General features: G+C 42.4%; 1 protein-coding gene across 1 annotated transcript; it reads left to right on the top strand.

Moving 5' to 3' along the window:
• The first annotated feature begins 4711 nt into the window (after positions 1 to 4711).
• Positions 4712 to 13333, top strand: LOC138594320 (somatostatin-like receptor F_48D10.1). Its single transcript, XM_069665381.1, has 5 exons — positions 4712 to 5287; positions 7182 to 7322; positions 7535 to 7807; positions 9813 to 9959; positions 10962 to 13333. Exons 1-5 carry the CDS (start codon positions 4712 to 4714, stop codon positions 11181 to 11183), a joined length of 1359 nt encoding a protein of 452 aa, XP_069521482.1. The 3' UTR covers positions 11184 to 13333.
• Positions 13334 to 15577: the final 2244 nt, after the last annotated feature.

Raw genomic sequence — 15577 nt, 5'->3', positions numbered from 1 at the left:
CCCCCTGCTGTCTGCAGTGGTTAACATATGTTTTCAGCATTACCCTAATGTAAACAGTTAACGGTTAAATGATGACTAGATTTATTCAAATACAGACATGGCACAAAGCACTGGCCAATCAGGGTTAAGCATGGTACAAACTAAGAATGGACATGAAGGTCAATATTCATGTGTTCTGATGCTTGCATATGAACACTGGGCCTTCCTGTATGGAGTTTGCATGTTCTCCCCGTGCATGCGTGGGTTTCCTCCGGTTACTCCGGCTTCCTCCCACAGTCCAAAGACATGCTTGTTAGGTTCATTGGTTACTCTTAAATTGCCTGCAGGCGTGTGTGTGAGAGAGAAACGTCTGTCTCTACATGTCAGCCCTGTGATTGACTGGTCAGCCCAGGGTGTAGCCCGTCTCCCGTCTGAAGACAGCTGGGATTGGCTCCAGCCCCCCGCGACCCTGAACAGGATAAGCGGTCTAGATAATGGATGGATGGATGGATGCCTTTATGGAGAGAGAGAGGACAGTGGATAGTGTCGGAACCTGTAGCCTGTGTGTATGGGACGTGTGATTTAACTGCCGAGCAAAACCGGCGCCCCAAATGATGTTTGATTTGATTGTAGAAGTTCAACTACAGTCACTGACCATTGTTTGGCCCCTCAAACATGAATCAAAGGTGCCATGTGATGAAGTTGGAAGCAGCTGGGACTACTTTAAACAGTGCAGTGTTTATAAACCCATGGTATAGATTACAAAGGGGATTTCTGTAGACCGTTCCACACAGGGAGGAGTTCTTTATGTCAGATAACTCAACAAAACCTCAAACCCCATTCAGAGCTCTTGGGTATAATGACAATGAGGCCCAATAGCAAAGTTAAAGAAGGATTTATTGTTACAAAGAGGAAAAGGCTCACTGTTGGAGAGTCCATTAGGAGCAGGTAAGAAATAAACATCAAAATAAAGGTCAGAAAGTCCAGCAAAAGGTGGAAACAATGGCAGAGCCAGGGAGAGAAACCAACGGAGCAAGGGCTGACAGGTTGATGAAAATGGACAGGGGCACTACTGAGGGAGTTCTCTGTAGAGGACTGTATAGTGAGCTCATCAGCAACATAAAAAAAACCCACTGTCAGACACTACTCGCCGTCTCGGCGGACGCCGATAAAGACGCCATTGCTGTCGCACACATAAAACGTGAGGCTCAACACCACCAGTGGAACAGCACGGCATGACTTTCAGCAACTAATTTATTTCTATGCATCTCTTTCAACACAGCTCAACAAAATGTAACAACAAGTAACAAATATATTAGAAAGAAGACACAAATTAAACAAATGAAAATAGATTGACACAATGGACACATCACAATAAGAAACCCTTTCAGAAGAAAAAGACATGTCTCACTCCCATCCAGCTGCAGCAGCAGAGCGCTTCCTGCTGAAGAGCCGAATCACTTTGGCCACCCTGAAGAGAATAAAATAAGCTGACAATCAATATTTCTCTAGAGCTGATGTGACACTCCAATGCAATTTTGTTACATACGAAATAAACACATTAGCCCCTGTAGCTCTGGTTCAACGCTAGTAGCGCTGCCAATGGCAGTTACTACACACAAGAGATCTAAAGGCTAACAGTAGCGAGCTGGGTCACCAGTGATGATTTCTTCTGTAGTCGCTGTAGTTCTTCTGTTGTTGGCTGAGAAACTAGTGAAACAGGCTTAAGATGAAAAGTTAAAATTACTCTGAAAATAGAAATATGACTTACATTTGTATGTCAGTTGGTCATGCTCCTCTAGTCCGTCAACCCGCCATTCTCCTTTGCCCCGCAATGCATGATGGTGTATATTGCTTGGTTAGTGACCATCAGTTGTACACTACTTTTCACAATGCATTGTGGGTCAGGGGATACAATGATTTCACTATAAAGGGTATAATAATTCTCATTCATAATTCAGACAGCATTACAAATGGGGAATTCCCTTAGATTTCGGACACAGCCAAAGACTGAATACACTTGGAATGTGAGGGTAATCAGGCACAGGTGAGAGTGATCAAGGAGCAGGTGAAAACAATAAGGCGGGGCACACAATAAAACAGGAGGGAAAACACACAAAGGCAGGAAGTACAGCAACGTACATGAGGGAAGAGTGAATGACAAAATAAAACAGGAACCTGGACAATTACATGACAGATGTGCTGATCAGAAACTCTGAGCATAATCTCCTCCAGAGCAGGTTAGCTGTGCAGTGTAAGTTTCCATGGCGATCTAGCCAGGTTAAAAGAGAGCCAGATCCCTGACACTGACAACTCTGGCTTTTGGCTCAACGTACCTCACTAACCTTTTGATGTCTCTTAGTATTAAACCCCTTTGATTTAACAGCCATATGAACAACATATGAAAAAAACACGAGAAAGGAAAATACCACACTGAATTACAAACTGTGCCCTGCGCACCATATTATTGTAAGACTGAGGTCCCGTCCTTTGAACAAGACAGCAATCATATGCAGAGTCAACTGCCGCCCATTACACAATCATTCCATCTGTTATAACCCTTCAAAATAAATGCACCATATCTACTAAATCCTCGCACATTCAGGGAAGCTGCTTGCAAACCGTACTCGCGCAGAGATGCAGTGAGTTGTTATTGTGGGTTTCTCTGAAAGGGCGAAAGGATCGTACAGTCTGCCTTTTTTTGGCATGATTGATCGTTTATCCTACAGAGGGCAAAAATGTCGTACAAACACGGCAACACTCTTTACTGCTCACAGTTTGTTTTATACAACAGCCACAAACTAAAACTTTGTCAAAATATTAATTCTACACTTTCCCACTTTTCCATGTGCTCATTAATATTTCTACAAATTGAATCAAGCATATCTGCAAGCCTCTAATAACCTGTCCATAGTTACTGTCCTAACCTGTTTGTCAAACTCTTGATTATCCTGAGCCACTAGCTGGTTCTTACATGGTTGATTGCTCTCTTTATAAGCTTTCTTTTTTCTTACAGCTCAAGTCTCTCATTCCGTCCCCCCCTCTGCCCCCTCTGAATGTATACTGTATGTTCTGTGTGGTGTATGAACTCATGCTCTCAAACAAACCTTGATTTCAGCCTTTGATGGAGGAAGGTGTGAATGCAGCTCTTGACTCTGTGAGCACCCTTTTATTTCTGAAAGACTCTTTATGTCAAATGTATGCATCCGGGTGAGCAAGGCTCTTTGATGACACTTGTAATATGGTGAATGGAGATCATTTGATTGCAGCTCTACATCCATCCTTAATCTAACAAAAGCAGTGCACTCTGAGCTGCTTCTTTGGTTATCCTCAAAGATGTTTTTTTTTCTGGCACTCACTTTCCATTCCATTCAATAACTGCTAAAGGACACAACATGCAGTCATGTGTTAGAAGCTACTGTTTGTTTCTTGTTGGATTACCATGGAATAAAAGCAACATTAAACAGCATAACCAAAATTGTAACTGAAAAATGGTACTAAACTGTGATTATAATAGTTGAGTATAGTTATTGCATGCCAACAGAAGAAGAAAAGGAATACTTGTCCCAAGATGTCCACTGTGCGCCCACGGAGCAGAGCTGCTCCTCTTCCCTGATGTCATCGTGACGCGTAAAAGCAAAAAAAACCTTTATTCCTCTGCGCCTGTTGTGTTTTCATTATTACCATAACAGTCTCTCTCACTCTCACTCTCTCTCTCTCTCTCGCTCTCTCTCTCTCACACACACACACACACACACACACACACACACACACACGGAGAGCTGTGTGGGAAGAAAGTTGGAGAAGAGAGGAGAAGCCGGTCTCTGCTTCCAACACATTCTGCTCAGCACCACGGACAGAGACGGATCGGGAGCTCGGACTCAAGATATCCATCAATATGTTGAAGAATCAGAGGATTTTGCTTTTGGAGAATCTTTTCACTATTATTTGATCACACTTGGTCTTGTCCTTGTTTTCTCTTCTCGCCAAAGTAAGCGTGTTCTTGTCTTGATCTCGGAATAAACCGTAAATAAAAATGTAGCTTTGCATTGGGAGTAGAGTAAGTCAATAAGCGCTACCACCAGTGCAGTCACAACTTGCATTTTAAATATCACTTTCATTCATATTATCAGCACAGGTGTTATTACACAGCTTGTAGTCGCACATATCTGCCGTGGCACCGCTGATAGTTTACACTCCGCGCACAGCGGATGACTTGTGTGTTGGGAGGTGACAAAGATTAAACATCCGAGGGTGTTCATTGAAAGTAGGAGCTTGTAGTGCGTAATTACGGACAGCGCGTGAAGGAAACTCTGTGGAAAGTGTGATGAATACTTGGAAGGACCTATTTCACTCTGGAGATGCCTAACGATGCACGCTGCTCACGAAGAAGACACACACGAGGTATTTCTGATGAAGAGTGCCAACTCACTGTGCTCACAGCTGTGTCCAGAGGCAAAAACTGAGAGCCTGCTATGAATCTCGCTCACTAGAACGCACAAACAAAAACTGACTGACTATTTGAGACAAGAGACTACTAGAGAAGCTACCGGTCAGATATGTCAAACCACTTTTTCTTGGTTTTCCTCTGATATTTATATGTGCTGTGCTGCTGATCTAAAGTAAACATGGACACTATGAAAGCAGAGGCACTGGCTTTCTTTTAAGTCAGTGAAACAGAAGAAAACAAACCTACATCCGGACTGTGACTGTTTTTTGTGTGAAACCCACAATGGAGCCCCAAGACCACTGGTTTCCCTATCCATCCGACTTCAACTCCACCTTTGCAGGCACTCCCTCAGCCTTCTTCTTCTCCTACCCTCACTTCTTCAACGTCTCCTCCAACCTGTCCACGCAGAGTGTTCCCTTCCAGGGCAGCAGCACTCTGATGACAGCCGTCATCTCCCTCATAGTCTTCATGGTGGGTCTGATCGGCAACACTCTGGCCATCTACGTGGTGCTGCGCTACGCCAAAATGAAGACGGTCACCAACATCTACATCCTGAACCTGGCTGTGGCCGATGAGCTCTACATCCTCGGCCTGCCCTTCCTCACCACACAGAACGTGCTGTCCTACTGGCCGTTTGGCTCCTTCCTGTGCCGAGTGGTCATGACGGCGGACTCTATGAACCAGTTCACGTCTATTTTCTGCCTGACGGTCATGTCCATCGATCGTTACCTGGCTGTGGTTCATCCGATCCGCAGCACCAAGTGGAGACATCCCCGCGTGGCCAAGGTGGTGAGCGCAGCCGTGTGGGCCGTGTCCTTCGTGGTGGTCCTGCCTGTGGTCATCTTCTCTGATGTTCAGGTAGAAGCTGTTGTCCTGGTCGCAATCCCTATTCTTAAAGTCAAAATTAGCTTCAATTAATAGCTAACTGGTAAAAATGAAACTAAAACCAGAAGACAGCTAGCTTAGTTTAGCATCAACAGCAAGATAACAGAAGTAACATTATTCACCAACCAGCATCTTTATAGCTAACATAACATATCATCTAATTTGTTCAGTCTATTAGAAAAACTAAAGTAGCCTATAAAAATGACAAAACAGACTCAAGTGTCAGACCACATCATGGCCAGAACCAGTTACTGGTTACTGGTCCTGGCCCAAATATTAAGAGGTGCTAGTAGTTAAGGTGGTTTTTTGCTAGGCTAAGCGAACTATTTGTGTCTGTAAATTCACTTAAGCGAGTGAACATAAAGAAATATTTAGCAGCTAAAGAGCAAGACATTTCCCTCAAGAGCTGGAGGAGACCAAAAACAGAGCTCAAAGGAGGGTAATGGATTGACTCATATTAGCCAGCATGTAGCATTAAACACATCTCTATAAGAATTCTAAGCTAAATCCAAAATGCAACTGGACTTGGTTGAAGTTCTTGAAGACGTTTCACCTCTCATCAGGTGCTCTAAACTGCCTCACGGACCGAGCTAGAACTATAAGCCTCTCTAGGTTCTAAATATGCTAATAGATGTTCAGTTGAGGGTCGTTAGTTTGGATGAGGAGTCCCAATGTCTTTAAGAACTTTACCATGACCTGGATGACTGAGAACCTTCACAGACATCTCTAAAAGAATGTTTAATTGTAACTTCTGGATGTGTAAAGCAACTTCTAATGCCACATCAACTTAAAGTTGATCATTTTGCAGTGTTGTGTTTACATCTTGGTACCACTGCCTCCAAGTGGCAGTAAAGTCTATAAATCCAGGTTTAAGAATCCAGAAATGAAAATAAGGATGAGCCGTTTTTCTAAGTATGATCTTGATCCGTTTGGTATGTATGGTTACACATGAAAGGCTGTGATGGAAATGATTCACACATAAATATTCAAATGATAAACTTTCAAACTGAAGTAAAACACAATGAATTGTATTGTTCAGAACTTCAGCAAACCTATTGTATGTGCACTAAAAGAAAAGCAGTGCAGCAAGTTCTCGAACAGCAAGAAAACACAATAGTGCTTAAAAAAAGGGAAGAGAATGCGTCTTCCAGGTTTCTGTGAAACATGCTGGCCCTGTAATGCTGAAGGCCATGGGTTTGATAAGAAAAGAACAAAAGAGTCAGGTAAAATAATTGCATCTTGGTTTCACAGGTTATTTTTGTAAGGACACTAACTAAACACATTTATGTCAAAGAACGTTACCCACAATGCAAAATGTGCTTCTTTAAAGGGGGGGTATTATGCTAATGGATAGCTTCATATTTCACTCTGTGATACCTGTGGAGTAGCTTAGCATCATTTACAGTTAAAAAACATTCCTCATTTTTCTCACACTGGTGCTCTGTGCGGGCCCTCATACAGCCTCCGCCTGAAACGACTCAGTCAGCTCTGTCCCTTTAAGAAACCCCGCCCACTTTCTCTGCGTTCACAGAAGCCTGCAGACTGAGCTGAGAAGCCTGCAGATTCTCCAACATACTTTAACCTACAGATCTGAAACTTCACCCACGTTTAGTCTGGACATCCAACATTGTCATAATATATATAAGTCTTAAAATGTGAAACAGCATAATAGCCCCTCTTTAAAACCCAAGAAAGCAGATGATGTAATATTCATTTCCCAAATATTCCTTTATCACATTTTATATGCTTTGTAGTTTAACACTTTTCCCCTGGTTCTCTCAGTCCAATGTTGACCTCTTATTCCTAACACACTGACATAATTGCAGATTTTTTTTCTTATGTCCTTTAATATTTTATTTCCCTTCAGGACACATTTAACTCCTGCAACATGATCTGGCCGGAGCCAAAGAACGTGTGGTCGACAACCTTCATCCTCTACACTGCCACAGTAGGCTTCTTTGGACCGCTGCTTATCATTTGCCTCTGCTACCTACTTATCGTCATCAAGGTGTGTCTGTATGCGTGTGTGTGTGTGTGTGTGTGTGTGTGTGTGTGTGTGTGTGAGGCTGACTAAAAAAGCTCATGTTTAAATTCATACTGTCATCTGCATCAAGGTAATCATCATTTCCATCAGCCTCTTTTCATCATCACTATTATGTCGCTTATATTCATCCTCTTCATCATCACCTTAATCAGAACACCTCTGGTGTTGCCCTGCAGGTGAAGTCCTCAGGGGTGCGGGCAGGCTTCACCAAACGTCGGCGTTCGGAGCGTAAGGTGACGCGGATGGTGGTGGTGATCGTGGTGGTGTTTGTGCTCTGCTGGCTGCCGTTCTTCATCATCAACATGATCAACCTGGTGGTCATCATCCCAGAGTCCAGCGCCACTGCAGGCATCTACTTCTTTGCCGTTATCCTGTCCTACGCTAACTCCTGTGCCAACCCGGTGCTTTACGGCTTCCTGTCGGAGAACTTCAAACAGAGCTTCAGAAAAGTAGGCTGAAAATCTTCTGGGTATAAAAACTTCCAGATAGATACCAATCTCATGTTTGTCTGGTAATAATGCATCCCCTAGCGATATAGAGTAGCTTAGCATCAGACTGGAAGCAAGAACTGGTGCAGTGGCAACTTTAAATCAAAACCTTCTTTGCCACTTTTGCAGGACGTGAGGTTTTTCACACGTGCTCTCCAAAAGGCAAACTTCCATGTGATCCAAAAGATGAAAGAGACGAATGTAGAATGAAACACTGAGACGCTTTAATATACAAAAATTGACAGTTGACACACAAAAATAACCTTTTTCTTGACTTTCAACCTATAAACAAAAAAAGACTCCAGGCTGCCCGTTATCATATCGGCGATGGTCAGAAAAACTGGTTCTCCCCGTTCTGCTCGCTTGAATGCGTCATCCACAGGTGCCCACATGGCACTTTGCTTCACTTGGCCATGCTTTACGACACTAGGAACAATTTACGATAGCAGGATTAACAAATTAAGGGAGCACAACTATCTTTATAAATAAGATAAGATCATTCTTTATTGAGGGGAAATTCAGGTGTTGCAACAACACAAGACAAAGTAGCAGGAAGGTAAATACAAATAGAAACAATAAAAGATTAAATAAATAAAAAATAAAGTAAGAGTTATAGGCTATATAACTGGTATCCAAAAAGTGATGATCTAAAGCAGTGGTTCTCAGCTGGTCTAGTCTCAGGACCCACCACCACCTCCTTATTGACAAAATCGTGACCCAAATTTCTGACATTTTTAACCCCTCAAATTTGTTGAATGAAAAATTGTGCAGTTTGGACCTGAGATCGAGCGAAACATCACAGTGATAACCAGCAGGCTCTTCAAGTTTCAGGCTTGTAAATGTTACTGTAGCTGGGATTAGACAGCATGGAGTGTGAATCAACTACACTTCTACTGCACCCACGTCATAGAAAACACATGTCCATCTAAATAAAAGCCAGCATGGACTTTTTGCCACAAGTTTTTTTTCAAGCACACATCCACGACCCACTGAAAACAGCTCAGCGACCCGCTTTTGGGTCCTGACCCACCAGTTGAGAACCGTGGTTCTAAAGTATGTCATGAGGTGCAATAGAATACTGGCAGTAAGATACGGTATGGTATGTTACAGTACGAATATGTATATAATGTAGAATGATATGGAATATCATCTATGCAAATCTGCTATGGTAAAAAGTATGAAAACAAATATTATATAAAGGTAAATACTACAGTATATAACTATATTCAAATATTCATATTTTACTTGTACATTCAAAGTGAAACAAAACACATTCTCACATCTCTTACTGCTGTCGTATTGTTGGAATTTGGCTACATCTTTGTTGCTTACTAAAGGATCCAATCTTAATTCAATGCACAACGATAAATAAAGGTCTTAACATTTTTTTTTACAACTTGTTCAATTATGTAACAGGATGTGTCTTTTTGACCATTATTGTAACAGCCAGATGTTGATCCCAGAAACAGTAATCAAGCTACGTTTCTTCACCAAGGCTGAGATTTTGTTGGGTCAGTAGAAAAGAGTAAGCAGTGAACGGTCCAAACCTTCTGCGTAGCAGGGCTTACTTACTGAGTTATATTTCTGTGTTTCGTTACCAACAGCTAATCACAAATGTGTTATTTAAGGTCAACTAAAAGCTTTTATGTGCAGTAGTACATGTTGTAGTATCAGGACTGGTCACACGGCGCTGCACATCACCCATCAGTCCCATAGATGCTGAGATGAAGAGGCTGAAATTAACATATAGACTATGTCAATTTTCACCGGATCATTTCTGTAATGGCCGTAAGTTAAATCACAACACTTTACAGACTTTGTGTGCTCTCTGAATATAAGTTCTGACCTCTTGCTTTTGTGCCTGGTTGACTGATTATGCGTGAGAGGCAAATGGACTCTCTCCTTACTGGAGATTTCTGATGTTGCTTCAGAGCCTCTACGCATAATGACTGTTGCGACTCTGCAGGTTCTGTTTGTGAGGAGTATGCGCTGCAAGGCCAGTGGAGTAGATGATGGCGACCCCAGCGCTCCTCGCACTGAGAAAACCACAGCACACAACTGTGTCCTGCTCTCCCCCCGTAACCAGATCTACCAGGACCCACAGAGCAGCCAGGTACTGTGTGCGTGTGTGTGTGTGTGTGTGTGCGTGTGTGCGCGTGTGTGTGTTTCTGTATTTCGGGGGAAAAAAACGGAATCTCAGTGACACGAAAAAACAGAGACAGAGAGATGTTATAATTATATTGCTATTTAAAGAGCAGTGATGACATGCATCAATAGCACACACTAATAGGCCTTCCCCTACACACACACACACACACACACACACACACATCATTATCAGGTGTGATCAATTCTGATGCATCAGCTTTGGCAGGCCTCATAATTAAGAGTCCAACACTTCCGTTTTAATCAACAGGCAGGTGTGTGTGTGTGTGTACGTGAGAGTGGCTAATTGAAGAAGGAGTGTGGGGGTTATGATTAGGGACAACTCTGAAGCGGGGAGAGAAAGACTATGCGGCACCTCTTATCTCTTTGCTGATCTTGTCCTGTAGGTGGTGTTTAACAAAAAATTCTCATCCTGCTTTCTTCATACATTCAAACGTATCACTTTGTGAATCTTTGCCTTTAAAAATATAGAAAAGAGGCTGACGGTACGAAGTTAAACCTCATCTGACCCAATCTTGTCGCTGATGGTCTTGCTTGCTTTTGTAGCTTATATACAGGCGTGTTAACCAGCTAAAAACTCCTCGCAGAAGCTTTAAAGTGTAATCTATATCTATAATATATATTGAGCTTTATTTACTGAATGTGACAATAGATATTGGACAAAAATTCTTACTATCTAGGATGTGATTAAATCTTATGAAAATCTTACGGCTATAACTGTAGCTTTTATTGTGGTAGCTTTTTTAAATCAAAGAATATTGCTACACCTTCCAGCAACAATCATATTGTGACAACAAACAATCTGTATAATATAATAATTTGTTGCTGAATGTGGAAAGGTTGGGATGTTACCTAATTATATCATCATATTATTTCCTCGTGGCATGGTAGCAAATATTCTCTAAGGCCTCTCACGTCTTTCATGACCCGCTTCTTCTTCTCCCCTAAGGTCTCTCCTCAACCCCCCAGCTCGCCTACCTCTCAAACAGCTGCAGACCTGCACTGCTCCAGCCCTCCGTGTCTGTCTGCCTCCACCTGCCCAGGAATCGGACCCACCGCTACCACAGTAAGCTCCGCAGCAGCATCCATGCTAACCCCGGGGGAACTACCCACCATTCCCGCCCTGACGACGCCCTTCTCCTCTGCATCCACAGCGCCACAGCATGAGTAGCCAACAGACATCAGGTGTTCCAGGGAGCCAAAAGACGACATGATGTGAGATCACAGGACTGTAAGCAGAGGGTTGGATCACCTGATTGAAATGGCTGATGCTTTTGAAAATTGGCTATTTCTTGGACTATTTTTGGACATACGTCTTCACTCATTTTAAATGCATTGCTACATTTATGCTCCATGTCGGTGAAACAACCTCATGAATAATTTTTATGTCCCTGTTGTGTGTCTGTACCTGTTGAGCCACCCGGCTGTTTACCCGCCTCCATTTTTCTTTCCATTCAGCCATCTGACATAAGTGCCTTTCAGCCGCTCTCAGCAATCATCGCATTCCTAAATGGACACACAGGAACATTTACAGCTTCTTTCTCTCACATCCTGTTTATCTGTCACACAGCATGTAAGTATGTGTTTTCTTTTCAGGACCTAAAATTGGACCTGGAGAAAGTTTTCTTCAGATGTGTAACATCAGTCGTTTACTTGGTTAAAGCTGGCATAACAGGGTTCTGCAACAACACTGTGACTTGGGCTAAAAAAGATGAAGGTATTTTCAGATAAATCTTGCCTACTGCAGCCTTAATCAAACAGCTACACAGCACAGTGCACTTGTTCACGATCAAGTCTGTGATGTACATTTGATTGGTTTAGACGTGATGAAAGAAGTCGACATCTGTCCATCTCTTTGTTTGTTCGTATACTGAATCTGTAGGCGTGGGACTAGATTTTGGTATCGGAAGTGGTCTTGTTCCCGTTACATTTGTAGTCTGAGTCGTATTGACCAATCACGTATCAGCAGGCTTTGGTGGCATGTTGGAAAAACTGGGGGGAAAAAAGCTGCGGCACACAGTCATTTGCCACTACGTGCAGCTAACAATCTACTCGTGAGACTCTTGGAGATTGTATTTCTTATTCTACTTCATTCTTGCTTCTCAAGTTGCTAAGTCGGACTGTAAACAACTGTAAAACAAGTGTAAATGCACAGAAAGGGGAGTTTTGGCCAGAAGTCCCTTAACCCTAACCACTGGCTACGAAGCCATGAAGAGTCTGCCATCTCTCCCAGAGGTTATCCAGCCTTTAGACTTGCTGATGGGCTCAGAGATTGGCCTCAACGTAACCTGGAATGTGACTCTTTGCCTGCTCAGTGTCTTTCTGCAAACATGTAGCCAGCATTGAACACAGAACCTCTGACCTCTCTGTACATATGCCGCTTAATTTGTCTCTTTGTGAATGTCATGTATGTGCGATTACATTTGTGCCTGTTGTGCACAAATGTACAAAGATATTTTCTCTCTGCAGAATTGTGATGCTGATAATTCCAGTGGTTAAATCAGCACATAGGTATTGTTACTAGCTTGATTGTGTGACTATGCTTTGTCTAGTTCATTGTACTGTGGATATTGTTTCTGATCAGACTGGCAGCTCAGTTCCTCAGCTGTTACTGCTGCAATTGCCTTGGGCCTTTACTTATATCATCCACCTCAAAGCTTTTATTATGAAAGGTCCAGTGAAACTTGTTTCAGATTGGCCGATAGATACCCTTCAAAATCATATAACAGGACACCTCAGACACATTTCAAATCAACCAGATTGAACAATGGAGGTAACCTTAGCAACAATATTTGTGCTTTGTACCACACCACTGTTGTCATACAACAACACAGCTTCTCCTTTAGTTGGTGAAGTAAGGGACCATTAGACAAGCACTTAAACAAGGGAATCTATTGTTTTTGCATGTTTTGTTGTTTGTTATTTAATGTATTGTCACTAATGTGATTCATTTTTATTTTCTTTCAGTGGGTTTAGGATATTTGAAAAAAAAAAAAAAAGAAGCAAAGTAGAAACAAATACTGTAACACGTCAGTGGTCTCAGTTTATTGTAGTAGCACATATTGGAGTGAGGACAAGAAGAGAAAGTTACAGTGATGGATGGTTGTTGTTTTTCAGCTACAAAAGAAGCAGATCGGGTGAATAGAAATATTCGAGGTAAAATAATAAAAGCTGGAAGAAGAGGGAAATATCAAGGCTTCTCAAATGTAGACTTTCGCCTGTAAATATAAAGGCTGTGTCGGATTCTAAAGCAGATTATTTGTGGTTGTTTAGATGCTTCAATGTTCTATTTGTTGGATTTCTTTGAAATAAAATGGTGTGATCAAAAAACACATTTCCATTTCCATTGTTGTCACAGAAACACACTTACATCTTATGCTGTGAAATGTATATGAAATGATTAGGAAACACAAAAGACAGGACTGAACTAAAAGGTGTGAACTTAACATAAATGATGAGACATGACACAGTCATCCAGGTCATGGTAATTTGAGGCTTTATTCAAAAGTAGAAGCATACTCTATTAGCATACTAATGACCTACAGAGGCTTATATTTCTAGCTCCGTCCACCTGTCAGTTTAGAACTGAAGAGGCCAGGTGACAGGTGAAACGTCTTCAAGAACTTAGAGCAAGTCCAGTTGCCCTTTAGATTAAGCTTTGAAGTCTTGGGAAGTTCTTTAACTGCTGCCTGAAGGACACAGACTCCATCAAAGCCGCAACTGCCAACCTCGAAGGCCGGTTAAAAGCAGAAGAAAAATGCCTTGGCGCCCTGAAAAATTCAAGACCTGTGTCTTCCAGCTCCGGATCCTCCCAAGAGTCTATGATCATCAATGAAGTCCCCATGACCATAGTGGAAGGCTTTGAGTGTTAGGTCCACAGCTTCCTTTGAGGACGTCTGGGCTTGCCAAAAGCCTGAACAGCATAGAGCTGTATAGGAAAGAAATTGGCTCAGGCTCCTATTCAGGTCTGTTAGAGAGAAATTCATTGTGGCAGGGAAGAAATGATCTGCAATACACTGAATCAAGGGACACCAAGGTGACTAATATAGAGATTATTGAGAGTGCTAAATGCTAAGCTTTGTTAAAGCACAAGGTCCTTTGTAGGAGATTCTGGCAAGGCAGGACTGGACCAGACACAGGAGCTTAGCAACAACCCAGTGTGACAAGGTTAGTAGGAAGTAGAGGCCAAAATTGGAGGTGCTTGGTTCATTGGAGGTGGAACAAGCAAGCAGGACAGTGGCCATGCAGCAGCAGGGTGTTTGGATGTAGTGGGCAATAAAGCGGGGTGTCACCTGTTAGGACATCTGGTAGTGGACAACATGTGGTTAACAAGAGCATCAGATGATCGTGTTCTAAGAAGGGAGAGCGGCATAAGAAGAGACCCAAGAATAGCTTTGTTGGCTTGCTTTTAATGGCACAAGACTAGGTGATAAAAGAGGACCTTGAAGGGAAGCTGAAGATTTCATTTTATATCAGCACTGAGGCCAGATATTATCTTCTTCCCTGTAACCATAAGGCAGGGCTAACTGTGCCCTTGGAGGGAGGAGAGGACAGAGGAGACACATGAAAGGAAGAGGGCAAAATACCATGTGAATAGTTGGAATACCATCTGCATGCCAACGGTTGTGTGAAGTCAGGGGTTTGCCAGCCATTCCCTCGGTAAGGCCTGTGGATCGCTGGCTTCTATGGGAGCAAGGAGAGGAGCGATTGACAACAACCTGAATGTGGCAGAGAAGGCATCGAGATGGCTCTGGCTAAAAAGAGGTGACCATTGGGGACCGTAGAGTACCACTTAAAAAAAGCCCAAAGCTTGATCAACCACGGTTCAGTCGCCTGATTGTGGGTGTCAGTTTTAAGACCTGAAACACCCAATGACTCCAGGATAAAGCACTCAGGATGTGTCCAAGTATGTGCATCAGAAAACCAAGAGTTCATGGGCTTTATAAAGTACGTATCTATTTAACTTTTGCTGACAATTTTTTCAGCACTGTGATAAAATATACCCAGCTCAAGCTTTACTTAATAACGTTTCCCAGAGCACAGGCTCAGGAGTCATCACTTGACCTGTGAAGAAGTAACTACTTGAATGGGTCACAGCATAAACTGAAAAGGAGCCAAAGTCAGTGGACAACTAGACACATATAAAGGTAGTAACCTTGAATTAATCTTTTATCAATTGTATATATTCCCAAGATTTTTCTACTCAACTAGGAGTCCTTACTTAAAGATATTAGACAATTAGTCGTCGCACATTTATGATATAAATGTAATAATTGTAATAATGTATGTTTTTGGTAGCATCACATCATCACACCCTTCCCTGTCGAGGTCAACTTCGGTCCACTGAACCAGACTTAGGAGAGCATCGGTGTTCTTAGGCTGACTCCTGGCTTGAGCCTTGCATTTAGCTGCTAACTAGCTTTTGCAGTCTGGGAAAAATCTTCTTTGTAGAATAGTTGTGAGACTTTGTAGTAAAGTTCTAGCTTATTAAGTCAGTGTAGCAAACAATACACCACCAATTTCCCAACCACCATAGCTTATCTCACTTTCTGCATGCGCTTAACT

This window comes from Semicossyphus pulcher, unplaced genomic scaffold, assembly GCF_022749685.1.
Source record: "Semicossyphus pulcher isolate SPU_LCO1_2020_fin unplaced genomic scaffold, fSemPul1.0.p SCAF_17, whole genome shotgun sequence".
Classification (NCBI taxonomy): Eukaryota; Metazoa; Chordata; class Actinopteri; order Labriformes; family Labridae; genus Semicossyphus; species Semicossyphus pulcher.
The sequence above is the reverse complement of the archived record's forward strand: the minus strand, read 5'-3'. Positions and strand labels throughout refer to the sequence as shown.